This window comes from Orbicella franksi, chromosome 12 (genome assembly GCF_964199315.1).
Source record: "Orbicella franksi chromosome 12, jaOrbFran1.1, whole genome shotgun sequence".
Lineage (NCBI taxonomy): Eukaryota > Metazoa > Cnidaria > Anthozoa > Scleractinia > Merulinidae > Orbicella > Orbicella franksi.
Genome location: NC_138156.1, coordinates 1,856,172 through 1,874,239, shown reverse-complemented (window position 1 = coordinate 1,874,239; position 18,068 = coordinate 1,856,172). Strand labels below are relative to the sequence as shown.

Here is an 18,068-nt window from a genome sequence, read left to right as displayed (position 1 = left end):
TAGTACATGCCGCCATTTTGAACCGATTCTTGAAGGAAAAGCCAGTCAAATGTCGCGCCAAAAGTTACATGTGACTTCTCAAGTGACTTTCTCTCTAGTTCCCAGGCTCTCTCTTGTTATGCAACAAGAGCGTTTTCACATGACGTCACGGCGACCATGTTGGTGTCTCAAACCAGTCCTGTGCCTGTGCCGTCCTGTGGGAGTTGAACTCTTACCCAGGTAACCTCTCTTTTGCGGCTTTTCTTCTTTTCAATAAACTTGCATATGAGCGGGCCACGTGAGCGAAAAAGCAAATTATTCTGCTACAGGTTCGCAAGGGAATATATTTTTCACAAATGAACGTAATGAAAGCATGTTGAACGTCTATAACCGCTGCGTTTGGAAAGGATATAGCTCGTTGTCATCATTTCGATCGCCGTACGGAAGTCACGAAAGGTGGTAACGAAGCATCTGGTGAAGATCATTCATAACGTTATTAATATTGATTATTTGCAATCGAGAAGCAAAATAAACATATTGCTTGATTGCTGAGGGTGCTTGCTGAAGAAAACAATTTCTGCATCCGCATCGTTTCGACTGATGTTGTTCTCACTTGTTGCAAGATTGATCGAATTTTACCCGGAAAAAGGTAAGATTTACAAGAGAAATCAGATTTTACTAGTCACCTGCTTACATAATACAGAAGCTTATATAACCAACATGTCTTGAAGGTTAGTCAAAAGATTTTAGCTTATCGGTTTAGCTTGTCATTTAGTACATCACTTTGTTCGTTATAAAATGTATCTGAAATGTGCAGATTATCATTTTCAATGTTTGGCAAGCGCGGAAGTTGAAAATTAGTCAACAGTGTTTAGTTTTGGTAAATTATTATGGCTTTATGATAATGATTCCTTGTTCATAAAACTGAGAAATCTGGCTGTTAACTTATTTTTCACCGTTAAAGCTGTTGTAACAAGGCGATAGCAATTTCTTAGATGGATGATCTTGACCTCACACCAGAGAAGCAACGGATATTAGCACAGGTTGGTTTGTACAGTGTATAGATTAACAACTGACACCACAGCTAACCACACTACGTATAAAAGTATTGAGAGTAAGACCAGCTGCAAGACTGATATGAGAGGTAGAATTTAGCTGTCATCAACCGAGCAGGAGGTCTGTATGGGTGAATCTTGACCGAGGTCGTGAGTACCGACCGAACGCAGTGAGGTCTTTGCACACGACCGATGTCAAGATTTTCCCATACAGACCGACTAAGGTCGGTTAATAAGATGTTAATTATACGGCAAACAAGAACAGTTTAATTCGTTTAAGGTAACTGGTTTGTACTAGCTGACATTTTGCTTGCGAACGATGATGAGCTGAATTTAATTCTGCCAAAGTTTGCTCTTCCTTTTTACTTTTTTTCTCATCAGGCTTTTTGGCCCTTCCATAAATAAATATTTTTAGAAGAAAATATTCAGTGATTTTGCATTTTAGTTTGCAAGTTTTTCACCGCAAAACATTAGCAGTCTAGACGCTGGTCTAGATGGGAAAATCTAGATCCTTTCAATATCAACTTCAGCCAATCAAATTTGCTAATTTGGTAGTTCCCAGTCCTTGTGAGACAGAGCCATATAATAACAAGAAGATCTGTTAGATCTTATAACCGCGCTTTAAAAATGAAACGGTTCGCTTAGCACTACCGTCGGAACGCAGTGCACATTCCAAAGCAGTCATTGATGATTCTTTTCTTACTGTAGACATCACATCACTTGATCAACACAAACTGTATTATTGCACCATCAGTGATAGCCGTTGACAAATCTCCGATGACGTAATGGTCTTAATCTAGAACTTTCTTCGGGATATGTATGGGCATTAACGATATGAACGACACAATAATAACACTGTTAACAACAGCTTTCTTTCTTAAAAGTCATGATTAAATTTGATTGGTGTTTTCCACGAGTAAAGGGCTAGCAAAGTAGTCACACAAGTCATATAAAAAAAACCCTATCCCGACCGATGTATCAATTTTGGTCACTTCAGTGACCACAGATTGAAAACGTGACAGAAAACTGGCGTTACTTTTGATTCTCACCAAATTTGTCATATCCCCCCTCGGGAGAATTTTGTCAAGTTAGCTAATTTAGTATGCAAGCCACCGTAATGGCGGTCACCGTCGACGAAATGTTTATTTGCTCAAAATTGGGGCAAAATCTTTCGGAGATGGAAATCAGGACATTTGTAAGGATACAGAAAGTAATTTGGGGCCGGTTGCTGGCTTCTAAGGCTGAATTTATCCAGAAGTAAGCTGTATTTTCGTTTTCGTGCCGAAAGCCGTGCGATGAAATGTTATCGGCTTGTTCTGCTGTCTTGTTCTGTTTTTCTCTTGGTCTTTGTTGTAGCCCGCCGAGGCCAGTCTTTCGTCTAAATCAGTTGAAAAAAGTTCGAAAAAGATGTTCCCATTCAAGTTTAAGCTCTCAGGCGATAATTCTGGAGATTTTTGGCCGAAACGTTGGCTTTGTTATGTTGGTGTTTTTCGGTTGCTATGGGCGACCGTTGCTTCCTTTGTTAGGTCAAGTCTGGGGAGTGAGGTCACAAAAAAATTCTAAATAATTCTGGTTTTGTTCGATTTCGCTGAAATTTTAACACGATAAGGCTGGATTGTTAACGAATAGATTTACCGCCTGCCGATGTGTGGTAGCTATTAACGCTGAAGTGTTATATCGCTTCGAAGTCAGGGTTTTGAAGAGATTTTTTTGCAACATGTGGGTTCGGCGTGATTTTGTAATCGGAGGTTTTTTTTGACCCTGAAGGAAAAAATATCCGGAAAAGGTCATTTCATCGACGATTCAAAGGAATATAAATATGTATATGTTCCGAGCTAAATTTCTGCTGAAAAAATATAATTTTTGACGAACGCTGGGTTTTTAATTTTTTTCCCGCGAAAGTCAGTATCGGAGATGAGATTTATTAATGTTTCAACAGCTTTTGGCGAGTAAACATCACAGGTTGCGTGACTCAAAATTTGGCCGAGTGGAAGCTTGGGTCTGGTCGCAGACAAAACTGTGAAAAAAAAAAAACCACGGGTAAACCATGAACCGCGCTCGGCCCATGGCCGCGCGGTTAATTAGCTCCTGTTAACCGAGCAGGAGGTCTGTATAGGAGAATCTTGACTGAGGTGAGTACAGACCGAATGCAGTGAGGTCTGTACACACAACCGAGGTCAAGATTCTCCCATACAGACTGACTTAGCTCGGTTAATAAGATGTTTATTATATGGCAAAGATCAAGAAAACTTTAATTTGTTCAATAGAACTGGTTTGCTTGCAAACGGAGATGGGCTTAACTTAAACCTGCCGAAATTTGCTCGTCCTCTTTACTTTTTTTTTGTCGTCAGGCTTTTTGGCACTTCCATAAATGATTGAGAAAAAAACAAAAGAAAACAGTGAATATTTTTGTATTTTAGTTTGCTACTTTTTCAATGCAAAATGAAACCGGTCTGGATGCCGTTCTAGATGGAAATCTAGACCGCGGTCAATATCGTTTTCAGCCAATCAAATTCGTGAATTCGGTAGTTCCCAGTCCTTGGGAGACACAGCCATATAATAATTTCAAATAAGACACCAATAAGACTGCTGTGTGGTTAATTTCTTTGATCAAATTGTAGTAATACAGTTCTTAAACAGTTGTGATTACTGGTACACATGGATATCAAAAAATTCTGTCATCCCGCCTCCCATCTCCAGTTGTACTCTTATCCCATATCTTGCCAAACCAATGTTTGACACTCATGTTTGTCCGTGTTAGTTTTGAAATGCCCCCTGCTTTTACGACATTTTCTAATAACAATCAATAGCTTTAGTTTTAGTAGAACATGCTCAAATGTAATATGTATTTTTTAGGAATTTACAGTTTGACGCTTGCTCAAAGCTAAATTCGTGCTTAGAAAATGAAATAACACTTCCGAAATGTAGTACACATGTTTCAAGCAATGCCCTAGGCATAATCACGTATGCGTGCGTTTAAAAAGGGACTCGTAACAACCGTAATAGTTAGTTATCCTGCAACTGCTACGATCAGAGGATCAATCAGTTACAGGCTACCATTTGACTACCTTTGAGCTATACTTTCTGGTATTGTCTGTGCGAGTCGTCACCAAAGTAATTTTCTTATCTTTTACTTTCATTGTTATTATTGCCAAGTAACTAAGTTTTCAATTTTCAAAGTGTCATCACGCTACGAAACCAATTGTGTAATCTTTACGAAATTATTGTTGTCATGATCAACATATGTGCAGTGCTAGTAGTTTCAGTTCAGTTTTTCTACTATTCCAGTACTTTGGATGTAATGTTCTCAGCATTCTTTTTATGCTACGAGTTGTTAGTTATGTCTATCAAGTCTTTCTGGAAACCGCCTTATTAGTCATTAAGCACCGATTATTATGTCTGTTACATGCCCATGTAACTAAATGCTTTATCTTAGCTGTACTGTATTATTTTAATTGTCATTTTCAGTTCGAACCTATACTACTGTACTCTACTTTGTTCTACTGATTTGTACCGCAGCTACGAACTTTGCTACCTTCAAGTCTACTTTCATCAGTTATTTTTGGAACTGTTTTGCTACTGTAATCTACCTTCTGTCATCACTGTCGCTACTAGTGTAACTCGTGAACCTTGAACTGTGATTAAATGTGTTTTAATCATTCTGCAAGTGGAGTTTGAATTGTCTATCGTCTCGCACATTGCTACCCCTGTAATTGTTAAGTTTCTGACTAAGACACAACATAAGAATCTTGACAGTTACAGTCCAAAGGATTTTATGGTAGTCTAAATGGATCATGGGTACTAAAGGCATCTGCAGTTGAGTGTTGATCAATAGACTCAATCGACCCTTGATTGACACTTCACGTACATCTCAGTCAACACTTGATCAACATCTCCAATGATACTTGGTCAACACTTGATCAACATCTTGGTTGACAGTCCGTTGAGAGTCAACTAATTTTCGCAGACACACTCTGGAGTGTTGATTGAAAAAAATGAGTCGGCCTACACTCTGCCAACTATTGATTGAGTATCAATCAAGTGTCAATGGAGATGTTGATCAAATGTCAATGGAGATGTCAATCAAGTGTCAAGCTAGTGTGGGCTGTGTATCGGGATGTCGATCCAAATGTCGATCAAGTGTCAATCAAGATGTTGATGGAGAGTCGATCAAGGGTCATTCAAGGGCATCAATCTACACCTGACTGCAGATGCCTCTACTACACATGATAATGAAAGCAATGTGCAGTATCAGGGAGGGGTTACTCAGGTGGCATGAGATATGAAGGCCATTTTTGTGTTTGAAATTTGTGATCAAGAACTTTTTTTGTGGTGATTAATTTTTCTATAACTTCTAGTTATAGAAAGATCAGATGCAAAAACTGACCAGAACTCCCTCTCTCTTTTATTATTCTCATCTTTTTTTCTGGTGCACAGAAAAAAAGACTTTTTAAGTTGTTTTTTTGAGCTGCTGGGTTTATGTATTGGTTAGTTAATGACAGTGTTGTTGTGTTTTAAATTATTCAGTTCCATGATTGCATCAGTGATATTATACAGCCACACCACGATGATCACTTCCTGTTAAGATGGCTTCGAGGTAACTGACAGAGAATATTATTGAAGTCCAATAAAAATTGGAGCACAGACTTGATGACAAAATCTAAACATCATTTTATTTAGCCAGGTGGATGAAGGAACTCTCAAGAGCCCGTTATTAAATCTTTTGTGTACATGTACAACTATACATCCCAATTGAGACTGAGTTGGTATTAATAGTGAAGGTGTTTACGGCAGAGGAAAACCAAGGACCCATAGACAAACCTCTTTAGCAAGAATGAGAGCCTTCGACATACTCGACCCTCATATGATCCCAGTTCCAGGATTCTATTACTCCTGGGATGAATACATTTGTTGGCACTGTCTCATAATTGTGCTAACATTGTTCTTCAAGTGCAAACACGATGGAAAAAGTTGGTATAGTGTGATGGTCCGGGTGAGGGTAGTTCTGAAAAGAACTGTTGATGGTGACTAACATTTCGACTACCTGAGCGGAAGTCATCTTCAGAGTCAAGTGAATAGTGTTTGTCAGTCAATGATGTTATAGGTCTGGTCCGTTGAACATGATTGGTCAGTTTAGCCATGATGGTATTGGCTGAAAGACTCGTGTAAAGTTTGTCATCAGTCATTGGTCGGTTTTGATCCGTCTATTGTTAGTCAAATTGGTCAGGTTTTGGTCCGTCTATTATCAATCAAATTTGTCAAGTTAAGTCGGTCTGTTAGAACTACGCTCACCTAGATCACACTATACAAACTACTGATACTCCTGGGTTCAAATCATTTACTATGTTATGATGGGAAAAAAACAACTAAAAAAGCCACGGCAATCTCTGGGTAGTTCACTCAGTTATACTGATCTTTGTAATCAGAGATCTTAATCTTTATAGCTATCCTGGAAGAAGTAATCATTTGGAACCCTCTAACAATCTGTTAGTTCTAATATAATGTGCATGACTACTTGAGCCAGGTGATGTGGAAGAAAGTTGACCAAAAATTTAGGATTGGTCAATTTTTTTTTTCAGGTTGCTTGGTTTGACTTATAGTTTGTGAACCCACAGAAAGGTGGATTAGACATATTAAATTTTTGATTTAATTTTAATTTAATGTCTTTATTATTTTATTTTTATATTTTCTTCATTTAGCAAGAGATTTCAGCATAGAAAAAGCAGAGATCATGCTCAGAGAGGTATTTATATCTGACTAACACCTTTGTCATGTTGGTCAGATTACTGATCAGAATAATAATTATAGCAAGTTACTTACCAATAATTGTTATTTAGATTTAAAAAAAGGAAAAAAAATTCTTGTGTGGGTGACTGTTGATCCCACAAAGGATCATGATAGAGTCTTTCCTGCACCTTCAGAAAAAAAATGTTGCCAATTAATCATTCATCAATCAACAGTTGAGAACTTGCAATGGAAACCAGGTTGATTCCCATGTTACTTTCAAAACCATCTTTTAAGTTGCCACCTAGAAGTTTATGACTTGTAATCCTCCATCACAATTTGTACTAATCAATCAAGCAGTACAGTAAGTGTGTCTGTTAGTTTGTCAAGATTGTTAAAATACACTCAGAATAATTTGTAAAGCTCAGCTAATAATAAAAGAAATTTTAATTTAGCAAATTAATCAGTAAATAAATTTAAAGAAAAAAAATAATAAGTTAAACATACAGTTAATCCATTAATTACTTTTCTCTGATGTCCTCTTTCATTTATAGAGTATGGACGTACGTAGACGCCTGAAACTTGACACTTTGGTTGAAACATACAAGGTTCCTGAGGTGAGTTCATATTACTTTGCCCATCATTTAATTAAAATGTGTGCAATATTAAAGCATGCAATTAACTGCTGTCAATAATTAGTGATTTTAATAATAAAATGGTACTGATTAGCAATAATTAATATTTGATACTATGGCCAATCTCTGCAGGTTAACTATAAAAAATTGCGATAAAATATTTCTAAGCATATTAAGAAAGTTAAAAATTTTTGTTAGACGACGACGTTTCGACGTTGAGCTAACGTCATTATCAAGTCAAAATGATAGTTGATAAGAAATGTATAAATAGTGAGTAAAACAATAGTTCAATGGATGTGCTAAAATGTTTAAAATTAAACAAAGAGTTTCGCACAGATGGAGTCAGTTTGCGTGTTCAAGCTTGGATTCCGTTCCTTTATGCAAAGCATCTCATAGACAAGGCAATCAAATTTCCCTTGGCACTTTCGGAGAATTCGAAACTGGCTTTCGTTGAGGAGGCTTATGTCCCCATGGGCTTCCAAAAAGTGTTTTCCAATCGCCAAGTTTTTATGTTCAGCAATGCGTTGGTGGAGGTGTCGGGCTGTGTAGCCGACATAATCTGCGTCGCACAGATCACATGAAAATAAATAAACCACACATTGTTGATTTACGATCGGAGGCTTGATTTCTTTGGGCTTGAGATCTTGTTCCAGTTTCTTGCTAATAAATACTGGTTGTAGCGCAGTGCCAATCTTGTGACTGAGATCGTGCATTTGCCTTCTAACCGCGTTAGCTGATGTTTGGTCCTTGAAGGGGAGACCAACTTGCAAGACACGGCCGTCTTCCACTTGTCTTTCACGTACACCGGATGAAAGGTTCTGGATAAATTTGTTAACAGTGGAATTAATGGTCGTTATCGGATAATCAAGTTGAGTAAAGATGGAGCGAAGTCTAGTGCATTCTTGATTGAAAGCTTCAGTTGTAGAAGATAGGGCATATGCACAATGAATCATTGTTTTGAGCAAGCAATGTTTGTAGCGTTTATCCATGTGGCGCTTTGGAAATGCAACAGCAAGCCAGTGTTAGTCAGTTTTCTGTACAGTTGTGTTTCAATCTTTGTTCCATTCTTGATTATTTCCATGCCAATAAAGGGAATCTTGTTATCAACCGGAAGCTCCATCGTAAACGACAGGCTGGGGTGGAGGCCATTAAGGGTAGTCAGAAAATCAACTGCAGCATCAGTGCTAGGCTGGTTAGTAGTGGCGATTTCGAGGAGTCTGGCAAGTTGATCCTTTTGTAGGTTAAGGTCATAGGTTTGGTTGAACCAATCGCTGGCAAATGCTTTGTCGACTAAGATGTTGATAGTCTCATTTAAAGGTACATTTGTGAAAAGGGATGCAACATTGAAAGAAACCAAAATGTCATCATCTCCAATGGGTGAGTTGCAGATTTCTTCAGAGAAATGAATGGCATCGGTAATGGTGTACTCGTTAATAGAGAGTGGTTATTACCACTACTAACCAGCTTTTCCAATTTAATGGCCAGCTGTATGAGCAAGTCGACGGCGTGGCAATGGGTTCGCCCCTTGGCCCTCTAATGGCTAATGTTTTCATGTGTCACCTTGAAGACAAACTTACCCTAATGGTTTGATGCCTACGCTATACAAGAGATATGTTGATGATACCTTGGCCAAAATGCCTAACACTGATGCTGCAGTTGATTTTCTGACTACCCTTAATGGCCTCCACCCCAGCCTGTCGTTTATGGCTTGCTGTTGCATTTCCAAAGCCACACGGATAAACGCTACAAACATTGCTTGCTCAAAACAATGATTCATCATGCATATGCCCTATCTTCTACAACTGAAGCTTTCAATCAAGAATGCACTAGACTTCGCTCTATCTTTACTCGACTTGATTATCCGATAACGACCATTAATTCTACCATTAACAAATTTATCCAGAACCTTTCATCCAGTGTACGTGAAAGACAAGTGGAAGACGGCCGTGTCTTGCGAGTTAGTCTCCCCTTCAAGGACCAAACATCAGCTAACGCGGTTAGAAGGCAAATGTGCGATCTCAGTCACAAGATTGGCACTACCCTACAACCAGTATTTATTAGCAAGAAACTGGAACAAGATCTCAAGCCCAAAGAAATCAAGCCTCCGATCGTAAATCAACAATGCGTGGTTTATTTATTTTCATGTGATCTGTGCGATGCAGATTATGTCGGCTACACAGCACGACACCTCCACCAACACATTGCTGAACATAAAAACTTGGCGATTGGAAAACACTTTTTGGAAGCCCACGGGGACATAAGCCTCCTCAACGAAAGCCAGTTTCGAATTCTCCGAAAGTGCCAAGGGAAATTTGATTGCCTTGTCTATGAGATGCTTTGCATAAAGGAACGGAATCCAAGCTTGAACACGCAAACTGACTCCATCTGTGCGAAACTCTTTGCTTAATTTTAAACATTTTAGCACATCCATTGAACTATTGTTTTACTGACTATTCATACACTTCTTATCAACTATCATTTTGACTTGATAATGACGTTAGCTCAACGTCGAAACGTCGTCGTTGAACAAAAAATTTTTAACTTTCTTAATATTCTCAGAAATATTTTATCGCAATTTTTTATAGTTAAATGTTTAGAAAAATTGCTTGTTATTCGAATCTCTGCAGGTGTTATCAAAATACTATCCTGGAAGTTACTTTGGTTTTGACAGACAGGGCTCGCCAGTCTTCATTGATCCCATCGGACAAATCGACTTTAGAGGTACGATGACAAGACTCTGAGTGAGAAGATATTGAAAGGTGCAAGAGCACTGCATAAATATTAACTAGGATATCCATTCTAAAATTATGCTGGTCACTACATTTCTGTTACTGAATAAGATGACTCTAGTTGTTGGATTATTGGTAGGTTTTCGTTACAGTTGTTTTGTTTAATAGGCAGGAGTCCAGGATATCTTATGTTGCCTTATAAATATATTTTTTTATATTTTTGAAAGGACTGCTGTCATCTGTAAAGAAAGAGGAAATTGTTAGATTCAAGGCTTACTTAGGTGAATATGGAATGGCCCTAGGCAGACAACAGTCAGCAAAGGTATAATAACTGGTAATCTGTAGAATATTTTATTCTGCTGTAGTGAAGTAAATATTAATACTGACACTGTTTAACTATGACGAGAATTTCTGCTAAATAATAAATCTGTAAGATTATCAGACACTGGAAAATCGAATAATATAATTAAAATCTCTTTTTCCCAGCTTGGTAAACGGGTTGACCAGGTTGTGATGGTGATGGATATGGAGGGTCTGGGACTGAAGCATCTTTGGAAACCAGGTTTGTATACAAGAAGCTACCAATATATGCTAACTGAGCTGTGGAGTTTCTCTAAATTGGATAACTGGTGTAATGGGGAGATGTTGATACCTTCTTGGGACACATTGCCAGGCTGTGATAATGATTGTCTGACTAGTAAAAGTAACCTGACTAATACAGTGACCAGCTGTTGATGGAGCTAACTCAGCACCAGCCATGACACAGGCCTTATGAGCAACAACGGCAATCAAACTACTCCCTGAGTCAACTGATTACATCAGTCCAAGAGATGCTCAGATCCTCAAATGGTAGCAAGTTCCAGCAAAAGGCTTTTCTTGGAATCATGGCATTTCATTGTGGACACTGTTAACAACAAAAACCACTCCCTCATGCTTGTGGGTCATTGATTTTCAACAACACACAAGTTTGTTGGACCAGCAATAATAATGGCTCCTCTGCTGAAGGTGGATAGAAGCCATTGGAAATTCAGAAAAACAAAGAACACATCAGTTACAGAAATTTTCTTTTCAGGGAAATAACATTTGACTGTATAAATGCTTCTCATCACTAATAGAGGACTTGAGCATGACTCCAAATAATGACTGATAATATTGAGGAAACTGTGATGATGTCAATCAATAACATTAACTAAAAGGAATATTGGTAATAAATCTGACCGTGCGATAGAAATAGACATGTGCCCTAACTAAATTCTTATGTCTTCTCATGCTGTTTATAATGAATGTATTTCCTTTAATTTCAGGTGTGATGCTTTTTAACACTGTAAGTCACAACATTACCTATGGACAGCATGTGCAACATCTGAACTTAGGGCATTTACTCTGTCTGTTAAAATATTGTATTGCACTTTTTGTAAGATTTTTGCCGTAGAATTCCGAAAGGATATAGCGGGCGAAAGGGGCTACTACTTTCGGGCAGCCAGTACTTTTGGATGGTTAAAACACGTTTGTATGGTAATTCAGTCGTTTCAGACAAAGCAGAAATGTAACACAGTGAAAAATCCTGATTATGTATATTAATTACTAATCAACTACCCACATATACAGAGCAGACTGTATAAACAAATAAAGGCCCCAATATTGGTTCTGTCAGAAGAAAGGTATGGTCGCATTATATTGCAATGTAACTAAAACTGCTTGAAACGTTATATCAAATATATGACGTCAACTTTTATTTGGTTTTTATTGCAGTCGAGTGGTCATCTTCACAAGGCCGCTACTTTCGGGTGGGTCATTACTTTCGGGGGGACCGTTACTTTCAGGATTCAGTAGGAAAGTAAAAAGTTAACGTTACTTTCAGGAAGCCATTATTTTCAGGGGGGACCATTACTTTCAGAATTCTAGGGTATTTCTTGAGAAGGTGAAAAAAACGAACATTGTTATGAAATGATGTTATTCCGAAATGAATTGCAGTACGAGGGCTCTAAAATGTATGACTTTGATTCAACAGATTACTGCATTTTATGAAGATAATTTTCCTGAGGTGATGAAGAATATTTTAGTAATTAAAGGTGTGTTTCTCGTTTTCTTGAATGTGTTGTTTTCTCCCATTTTTCATCCACATTCCAATCAATTACTGGAATGGGCAAATGTTTTCTCTTTGATTGGCTGAAAGGAGGCAAAATTTTAATCAGTGAAAGTAGTAGTAGTAGTAGTAATGCTAATAATTATAGTAAAATAGTTATAATCAGTGATGTTAAGAAATAACTTTCATGGTTTTTCCCTCCCTCCCGGCCCATTATTCCTTGGGGCATGGGTACAGCTACACATAGGCAGGTGACCCAACAGAAGAAACAGTTGACCCAACAAAATTTCTGCCAGGGATAAAGAACAGCTACTGAAAGTAGCAAGTTCAAATCTCCTTTTCAAAATAATGCAAACAAAACCATGGGGGATGGCATCCACCCGCACTGTGTGCCCAAGGGTTAAAGTAATAGTTCCACCATATCAAGTTTGTCTTACTTTGTTACTTTGCAGCTCCCAAGATATTTCCTATAGCATATGCTTTAGTCAAACCTTTTCTAAATGAAGTCACAAGAAACAAAGTGAAAATACTGGGAGGTATGACTTTGGATTGTTTGTATGTCTATCTGTCTGTCTATTTGTTGGTTTGAAACGTAAAAAGGGATACAAGAGGCATATGGAGCCCTTATTCAGAAAAAATGCACACACCTTTGATATATTTTATTTGTGGTAGGAGATTGGAAAACAGAGATTCTGGAATATATTGATGAAGACAATTTGCCAGAGTACTACGGAGGCAAGTGTCGAGATCCTGATGGAGACCCGTTGTGCAGATCAAGGGTACGTATATTTATTTTTACTTCTGTTCTCAAAGACATTAATAAAAATATTATTGTTTTCTTGAACTTTTAAAGTCATGTACCATACTTAAAAAATATATATAAATTGTTAAAAATTATCTTGTACACATTTTTTAGTTATTTTTTTGTAAAAAAAAATACCTCTTAGTAGGCGCGTCGGGGTATGTTATGGACGGGTCAATGGATGAGTGAGTGAGTGAGTGAGTGAGTGAGTGAATGAGTGAGTGAATGAGTGAGAGATGTATGTATGTCACACCGATCAGATTGGATCTACTATAAACAGCCAATCAAATTTCTTGTTGTAAAGGTAAATGGTATGTGAGAAGATTTGATCCCAATACAGTTCAGAATGGCCGTATTTATTCTTCTATAAAAGAGGAGGAAGTATTCATATATCGGGCTTACTTCGACATTTTCTGTGGGTTAGGCTGAGGATTTTTTGGGCGGGTTTGATAGTTATTTGCAACTGGATAATCAGTCAAAGAAACATAGTGTTTGGCATATAACTACGAGCATGCGATGAAAGGTGAGCTTTTCCCATTAGATAAGTTTTTGAACTGAGTCTTAGCCGCTCTACTACTAGGTTTAAGATGTGAATGAAAAACAAGTTGATGTGGTTTCTATGATAGGATCAATTGTATTTTAGGGGGGCGTAATGCACTACTGGGAATGTGAAGGGGTTGTGACCAAGTTCAAATTGTTTGCGTGTTGTATTGAAACCTAAATATTGTTGCAGAGTTCGTAATAAGTGTTCCGGGTGTGTCATTAATTTCAGCATCCATTGATAAGTTTCAATGTGGAAAGCGAAGAGACTACGATTAATTTCGTCAACAGAACAAAAATATATTATTCTGTGACGATTTACAATTGTAATGGTTCTTGTTTACTACTGGAATGAGAAGATACGTTTTAATGAAACTTAATCTTTTCTCTTTAATGTTATCAGGGTTTTCGCTTATTCACATTAATAACCAACACGAATTGTAGTTGAAGAAAAGGAATATATGAAGTCTTGAGCGTTTTATTGTATTAAACCTAAGGACTTTGGTAATTGAAAAATAAAGACCAACGTGTATGTTGCCGGTTTGTGATTTTTAGTCCAGTTTGGAGCGGAGTGTGACAGTTACATACATGTAGTATGCAATTGGAATGAGATATTTTTATTTTTAGTTACAAAGGCAACTTGATACTTTTGTCTTTCACAAGGAGTAAATTCAATTAGAGGTCACAAATCGACTCTTTTTAGTTTTTAGGACATGTTTTAGAGGAGACGAGACTATTTAGATTTGAAACAGTTCTAATGTTTACATAGTAAGTGCAGGTAACGATTGGTTTGTTCTTGTTGGATGCAAATATAACGAGATATTTTTATTTTTTTGTTACAAAGGGTAATTTGACACTCTTGTTTTTCACAAGGGAGTAAATTCAATTAGAGCTGACGAATCGTCACCACTTGTTCCCACGAGATGTTTGCTATCTTTAGTTACAAATGGTAAATTAACACTTTTGTTTTTTATATGGGAGTAAATTCAATTAGAGCTGACAAGTTATCGGCTATTGTTCTCAGGACATTAAACAAAAAAGAAGCTTTCATTTCTGGATGGTTTTTACGTCTCTGCAGTAGCAGTTTAATATTTTTATTTGATGGGCATTTTATGACATTTTTTTCAGTCCGATATTTTTAAAGGTAAAAAGTATGAAAACTGTTCAAATGTTCTTTGAAGACTGCATGGCACCAAGTTAACATGCAATTTAATTAAATCAACCTTTCAACGTGTCAGAGAGCTTTTTTTTGTCTTTCTTTCTATTTTCGGTGAAGTAGTGTTGTTGTTTTGTGTTGTGTAAAAAGGTAAACTTACGACTTGTATAAAATGTGAAAAGTTCTCTTAACTTGAGTATTTTTGAGCAAAAAATCCTCTTGGGGGTTGGAAGGGCTATGTGATAGGTGAGTGAGGGAGTTATGCATGTGTGCGTGTCACACCAATAACAGTGTGGGTTGTATCAAAGAACGAATCAAATTGCCTTTTTGAAAATAAGATGGTATCTACATTAATCTGGAGACGTGTCAGATTACTGTAGTTTGTTCAGTCAAACATTTTATGGCGTACTATTTAGTTATCTTACCATTACCGATGTAACATTGTATGTACATTATAAATTCCCAGTTTCTTTCTTGCTTTACATCGCAACCAAAAACACATGTCAAATTAAACAAATCATTACTGTAAACAGACTTTTAGTTTAGATAAAAATAACTCGTGCACAACTTGCGTGCCTATGTTTATTTTTTGGTCAACGCCCATTTTATCTCTTTGAAGATTTGTTATGGTGGTGATGTACCAGTGTCATATTACTGTAAGGAAAATTACAAGGTGGACAGTTTAACAGAAGAAAGTTACCAAGTGGGATGTGTCAAGCGAGGAACTGCACTGAAACTCAGCTTTGAAGTTGAATCAGCTGGGAGTGTGCTCAGGTAGGTCTTGTATGATATTAACTCTAATGAAGAGAAACATACACTGGAAACAATTATACCTTTTGTCCAAGTTTCGAAGTTCGTCTTTTATCCCAAGGTCATGGCTCCAGAAAATGATCTGGGATGAACAGGTAAAGATGTTCTCAACAGGCTTGTGCATGAGAGGAAAGGGAGGAAAAGAGGGCCTTTTCCAGTCCACTTCCAACCTAACCCACAGGAAGAGCACTGGTTTACTTGGAGCTTTTGAGGCACCTACAAACTATCATTGTTGGAGGTTCATACAACTCAGTATCCTGTGTTACAGTCACTGTCTCTGAAAGAAACAACTTTGGGAAGACAGCTGACTAATAGTTTGGGCAAGTTGATTGCCTCAAAAGAATGCTTTAGGTTGAAACCAAAACAGTCATTGCATTGCTCACGTAGTCACCTGCTTAGTCAGTGGCCCAAATTGAAATCATTTTTGAGTATTTAAATCAGTTTTGGTGTGTCACATACTCAACTAGAGCATGCTTGTCTCCCCTTATAGCTGGCAGTACAGATCTCTAGACCACGACATTGGATTTGGTGTTTTCTTCACTGAAAAGGACAAGACTGGCTCTAAAGCTGTGGAGGAAATGGTGTGAATTGATATCTCCCTAATCTCAGTTTTCTAGTAAATGCTGCAAAACTAAATTCCTAATAATCACATTGTCAGTCACTATAATATAAACAAAAGATAACTCTAGCATGACACTGAAGCCATACAAAATTTAAAGCAAGAGCTTGTAAACCTCTAGTAAGTGTGTGGAAGTTTTGTCTCAAATTTATCACAAGGTGATTTGAATTTGCTTCTCCCTTGTGTACTGTTCCCTTCTCCCCCTGAGAAGGAGGAAGGGTGAGGAATAGACACGGGAAGGGCAAGAGAGGAGCAATGGAGGGGTGAGGGACAGTTGAGGATGGGACAGAGGAGGACAAACGACAGAAAGTCAAGTGAAAGATGAGGGAAAGATGAAGCAGATGGAGAGTTATTGACAAAAGGAAGTGGTTTAGTCACCATTTTAATTGTTGACATGCCTATTAGTAAAGGGTGTTACCAAGGAACATGTGTACATCTAGATGAATTTCCAATACCCAACATTCAGCTCCTGGTTTTTTTCTCTTGCAACCTTGGTTTATCTCTTGGTCACCTATGTACCTGTACATGCACTGTACATAATTACTTGACGAACAAGAATTGGAATGTTTGTTCTTCAGATTCCAACAGAGAGACGGGACTGTCACATGATTCCCGAGGAAGGATCCATTCTCTGTGAGAAACCAGGCATCTGTAAGTACTGTAACAAGTCTTAATTTTATATTTTCAATTTTCCTTCTCTTTGATTAAAGTTTAAAGATGGAGATATCATAGGAATTTCATACCTCTTTCTACTTTAGTTAGAGTTTTCACATACAAAACCATCAGCTAACCAAGTTGACCTTTTGTCTCTCCAGATATTCTTCGTTTTGATAACTCTTACAGCTGGACAAGAAACAAAAAAATTTTGTACAATGTGGAAATTTCTACATCTACAGATAACTCTCCTGGGAGGTGACTCAATGTGGAGTAGTGTCTCCTATGGAGTCAAGTTGTAACAGTCTGTCAAATAATTATTGTACAGTAAATACTTGAATTACAACACTCACGCAAAACAGAGGAAAGCAGGGGAAGGTTCACTTGCTTTCCCCACATTTTGAGAGTGACTTAAGTTAGTCAAAAGATTTTTAATGGAATAGTAATTTTTTTACAATTGCTCTTCGTTCTGTAGTAAGGGTTTTCTTCCTTGTTTTATTTAGCCTTCGTAAACAGAAGTCTGCAAACAGACTTGGCCCAAAAAAATTCCACACAGACAAGGTTTGCTCATCTAGGAGGATCAGGGATTTTGTTGTTTCATGAAGAATTTCCCTGATCATCTGGTATAATCAGGTAAAATCAGGTAAAGAGAGAACGAACGGGCTTTTCAGCCAAAGTAGTGTCCTCTTGATACAGCGTAGGAAAAGTGAAATCCCTGATCATCTGACATTTTCATGTCACATGAAAACCAAACTTATGTAGATGAGAAAACCAATTCAGACACTGTACAGATCTGTAGAGCTATGAGTCACACCTCAGGTGTCTCTTGGCAGAAAAACAGTTGAGACTGTGATGAAAGAGAAGCATTTGTTTCCTTGGGATATCTTTTATTGCTTTGTTATACAGCAGAACCTTTTCGTGAGATCCCATACTGTGTCTTGACTAACCTGAATGTGTTTTTAAAAGACAATAACAGAAAAAAATCCTTTTTTATGGACTATGAGAGCTCACTAAGCCCTATGTTTTAATTTAAACAGGTGTTAAATCAGGAATTTATACCCAGTAAATATTATTTATTTTGTTTTTCTTTGAGTGAAACAATATAGATTCCTAGTTTAGGTTAAGTGGCTGATGTAGAATAGCTTTGCTTATTGCGTGCTACCAAGGACAATTATCTTAATTTGTCAAATAAAGTTGTTGTTGTCTGTATTAATTTATTAAATGCAGGAGGTACTTTTATTTATTCATCATTCAAACATTTATTTGTTTGTTCAAAACT

General features: G+C 37.4%; 1 protein-coding gene across 1 annotated transcript; it reads left to right on the top strand.

Annotated features, from left to right (window-relative positions):
* The first annotated feature begins 19 nt into the window (after positions 1–19).
* On the top strand, positions 20–18,011 carry LOC145463262 (SEC14-like protein 2). The gene is made up of 16 exons (XM_081446998.1): positions 20–628; positions 944–1,022; positions 5,562–5,631; positions 6,734–6,777; positions 7,313–7,375; positions 10,021–10,114; positions 10,350–10,444; positions 10,609–10,684; positions 11,427–11,446; positions 12,134–12,194; positions 12,661–12,744; positions 12,881–12,987; positions 15,326–15,480; positions 16,007–16,097; positions 16,714–16,786; positions 16,951–18,011. The coding sequence occupies exons 2-16, from the start codon at positions 975–977 to the stop codon at positions 17,049–17,051; spliced, it is 1,182 nt and encodes a 393-aa protein (XP_081303124.1). The 5' UTR covers positions 20–628; positions 944–974; the 3' UTR covers positions 17,052–18,011.
* The last annotated feature ends 57 nt before the right edge of the window (positions 18,012–18,068 follow it).

What these genes read in the sequence shown, in the direction of transcription:
- LOC145463262 (XM_081446998.1), top strand. Translation starts at nt 975, where the DNA reads ATGGATGATCTTGACCTCACACCAGAGAAGCAACGGATATTAGCACAG. An exon ending in AAACATACAAGGTTCCTGAG is followed by an intron (nt 7,376 to 10,020) that starts GTGAGTTCATAT and finishes GAATCTCTGCAG; the next exon opens with GTGTTATCAAAATACTATCC. An exon ending in CAAAGTGAAAATACTGGGAG is followed by an intron (nt 12,745 to 12,880) that starts GTATGACTTTGG and finishes TATTTGTGGTAG; the next exon opens with GAGATTGGAAAACAGAGATT.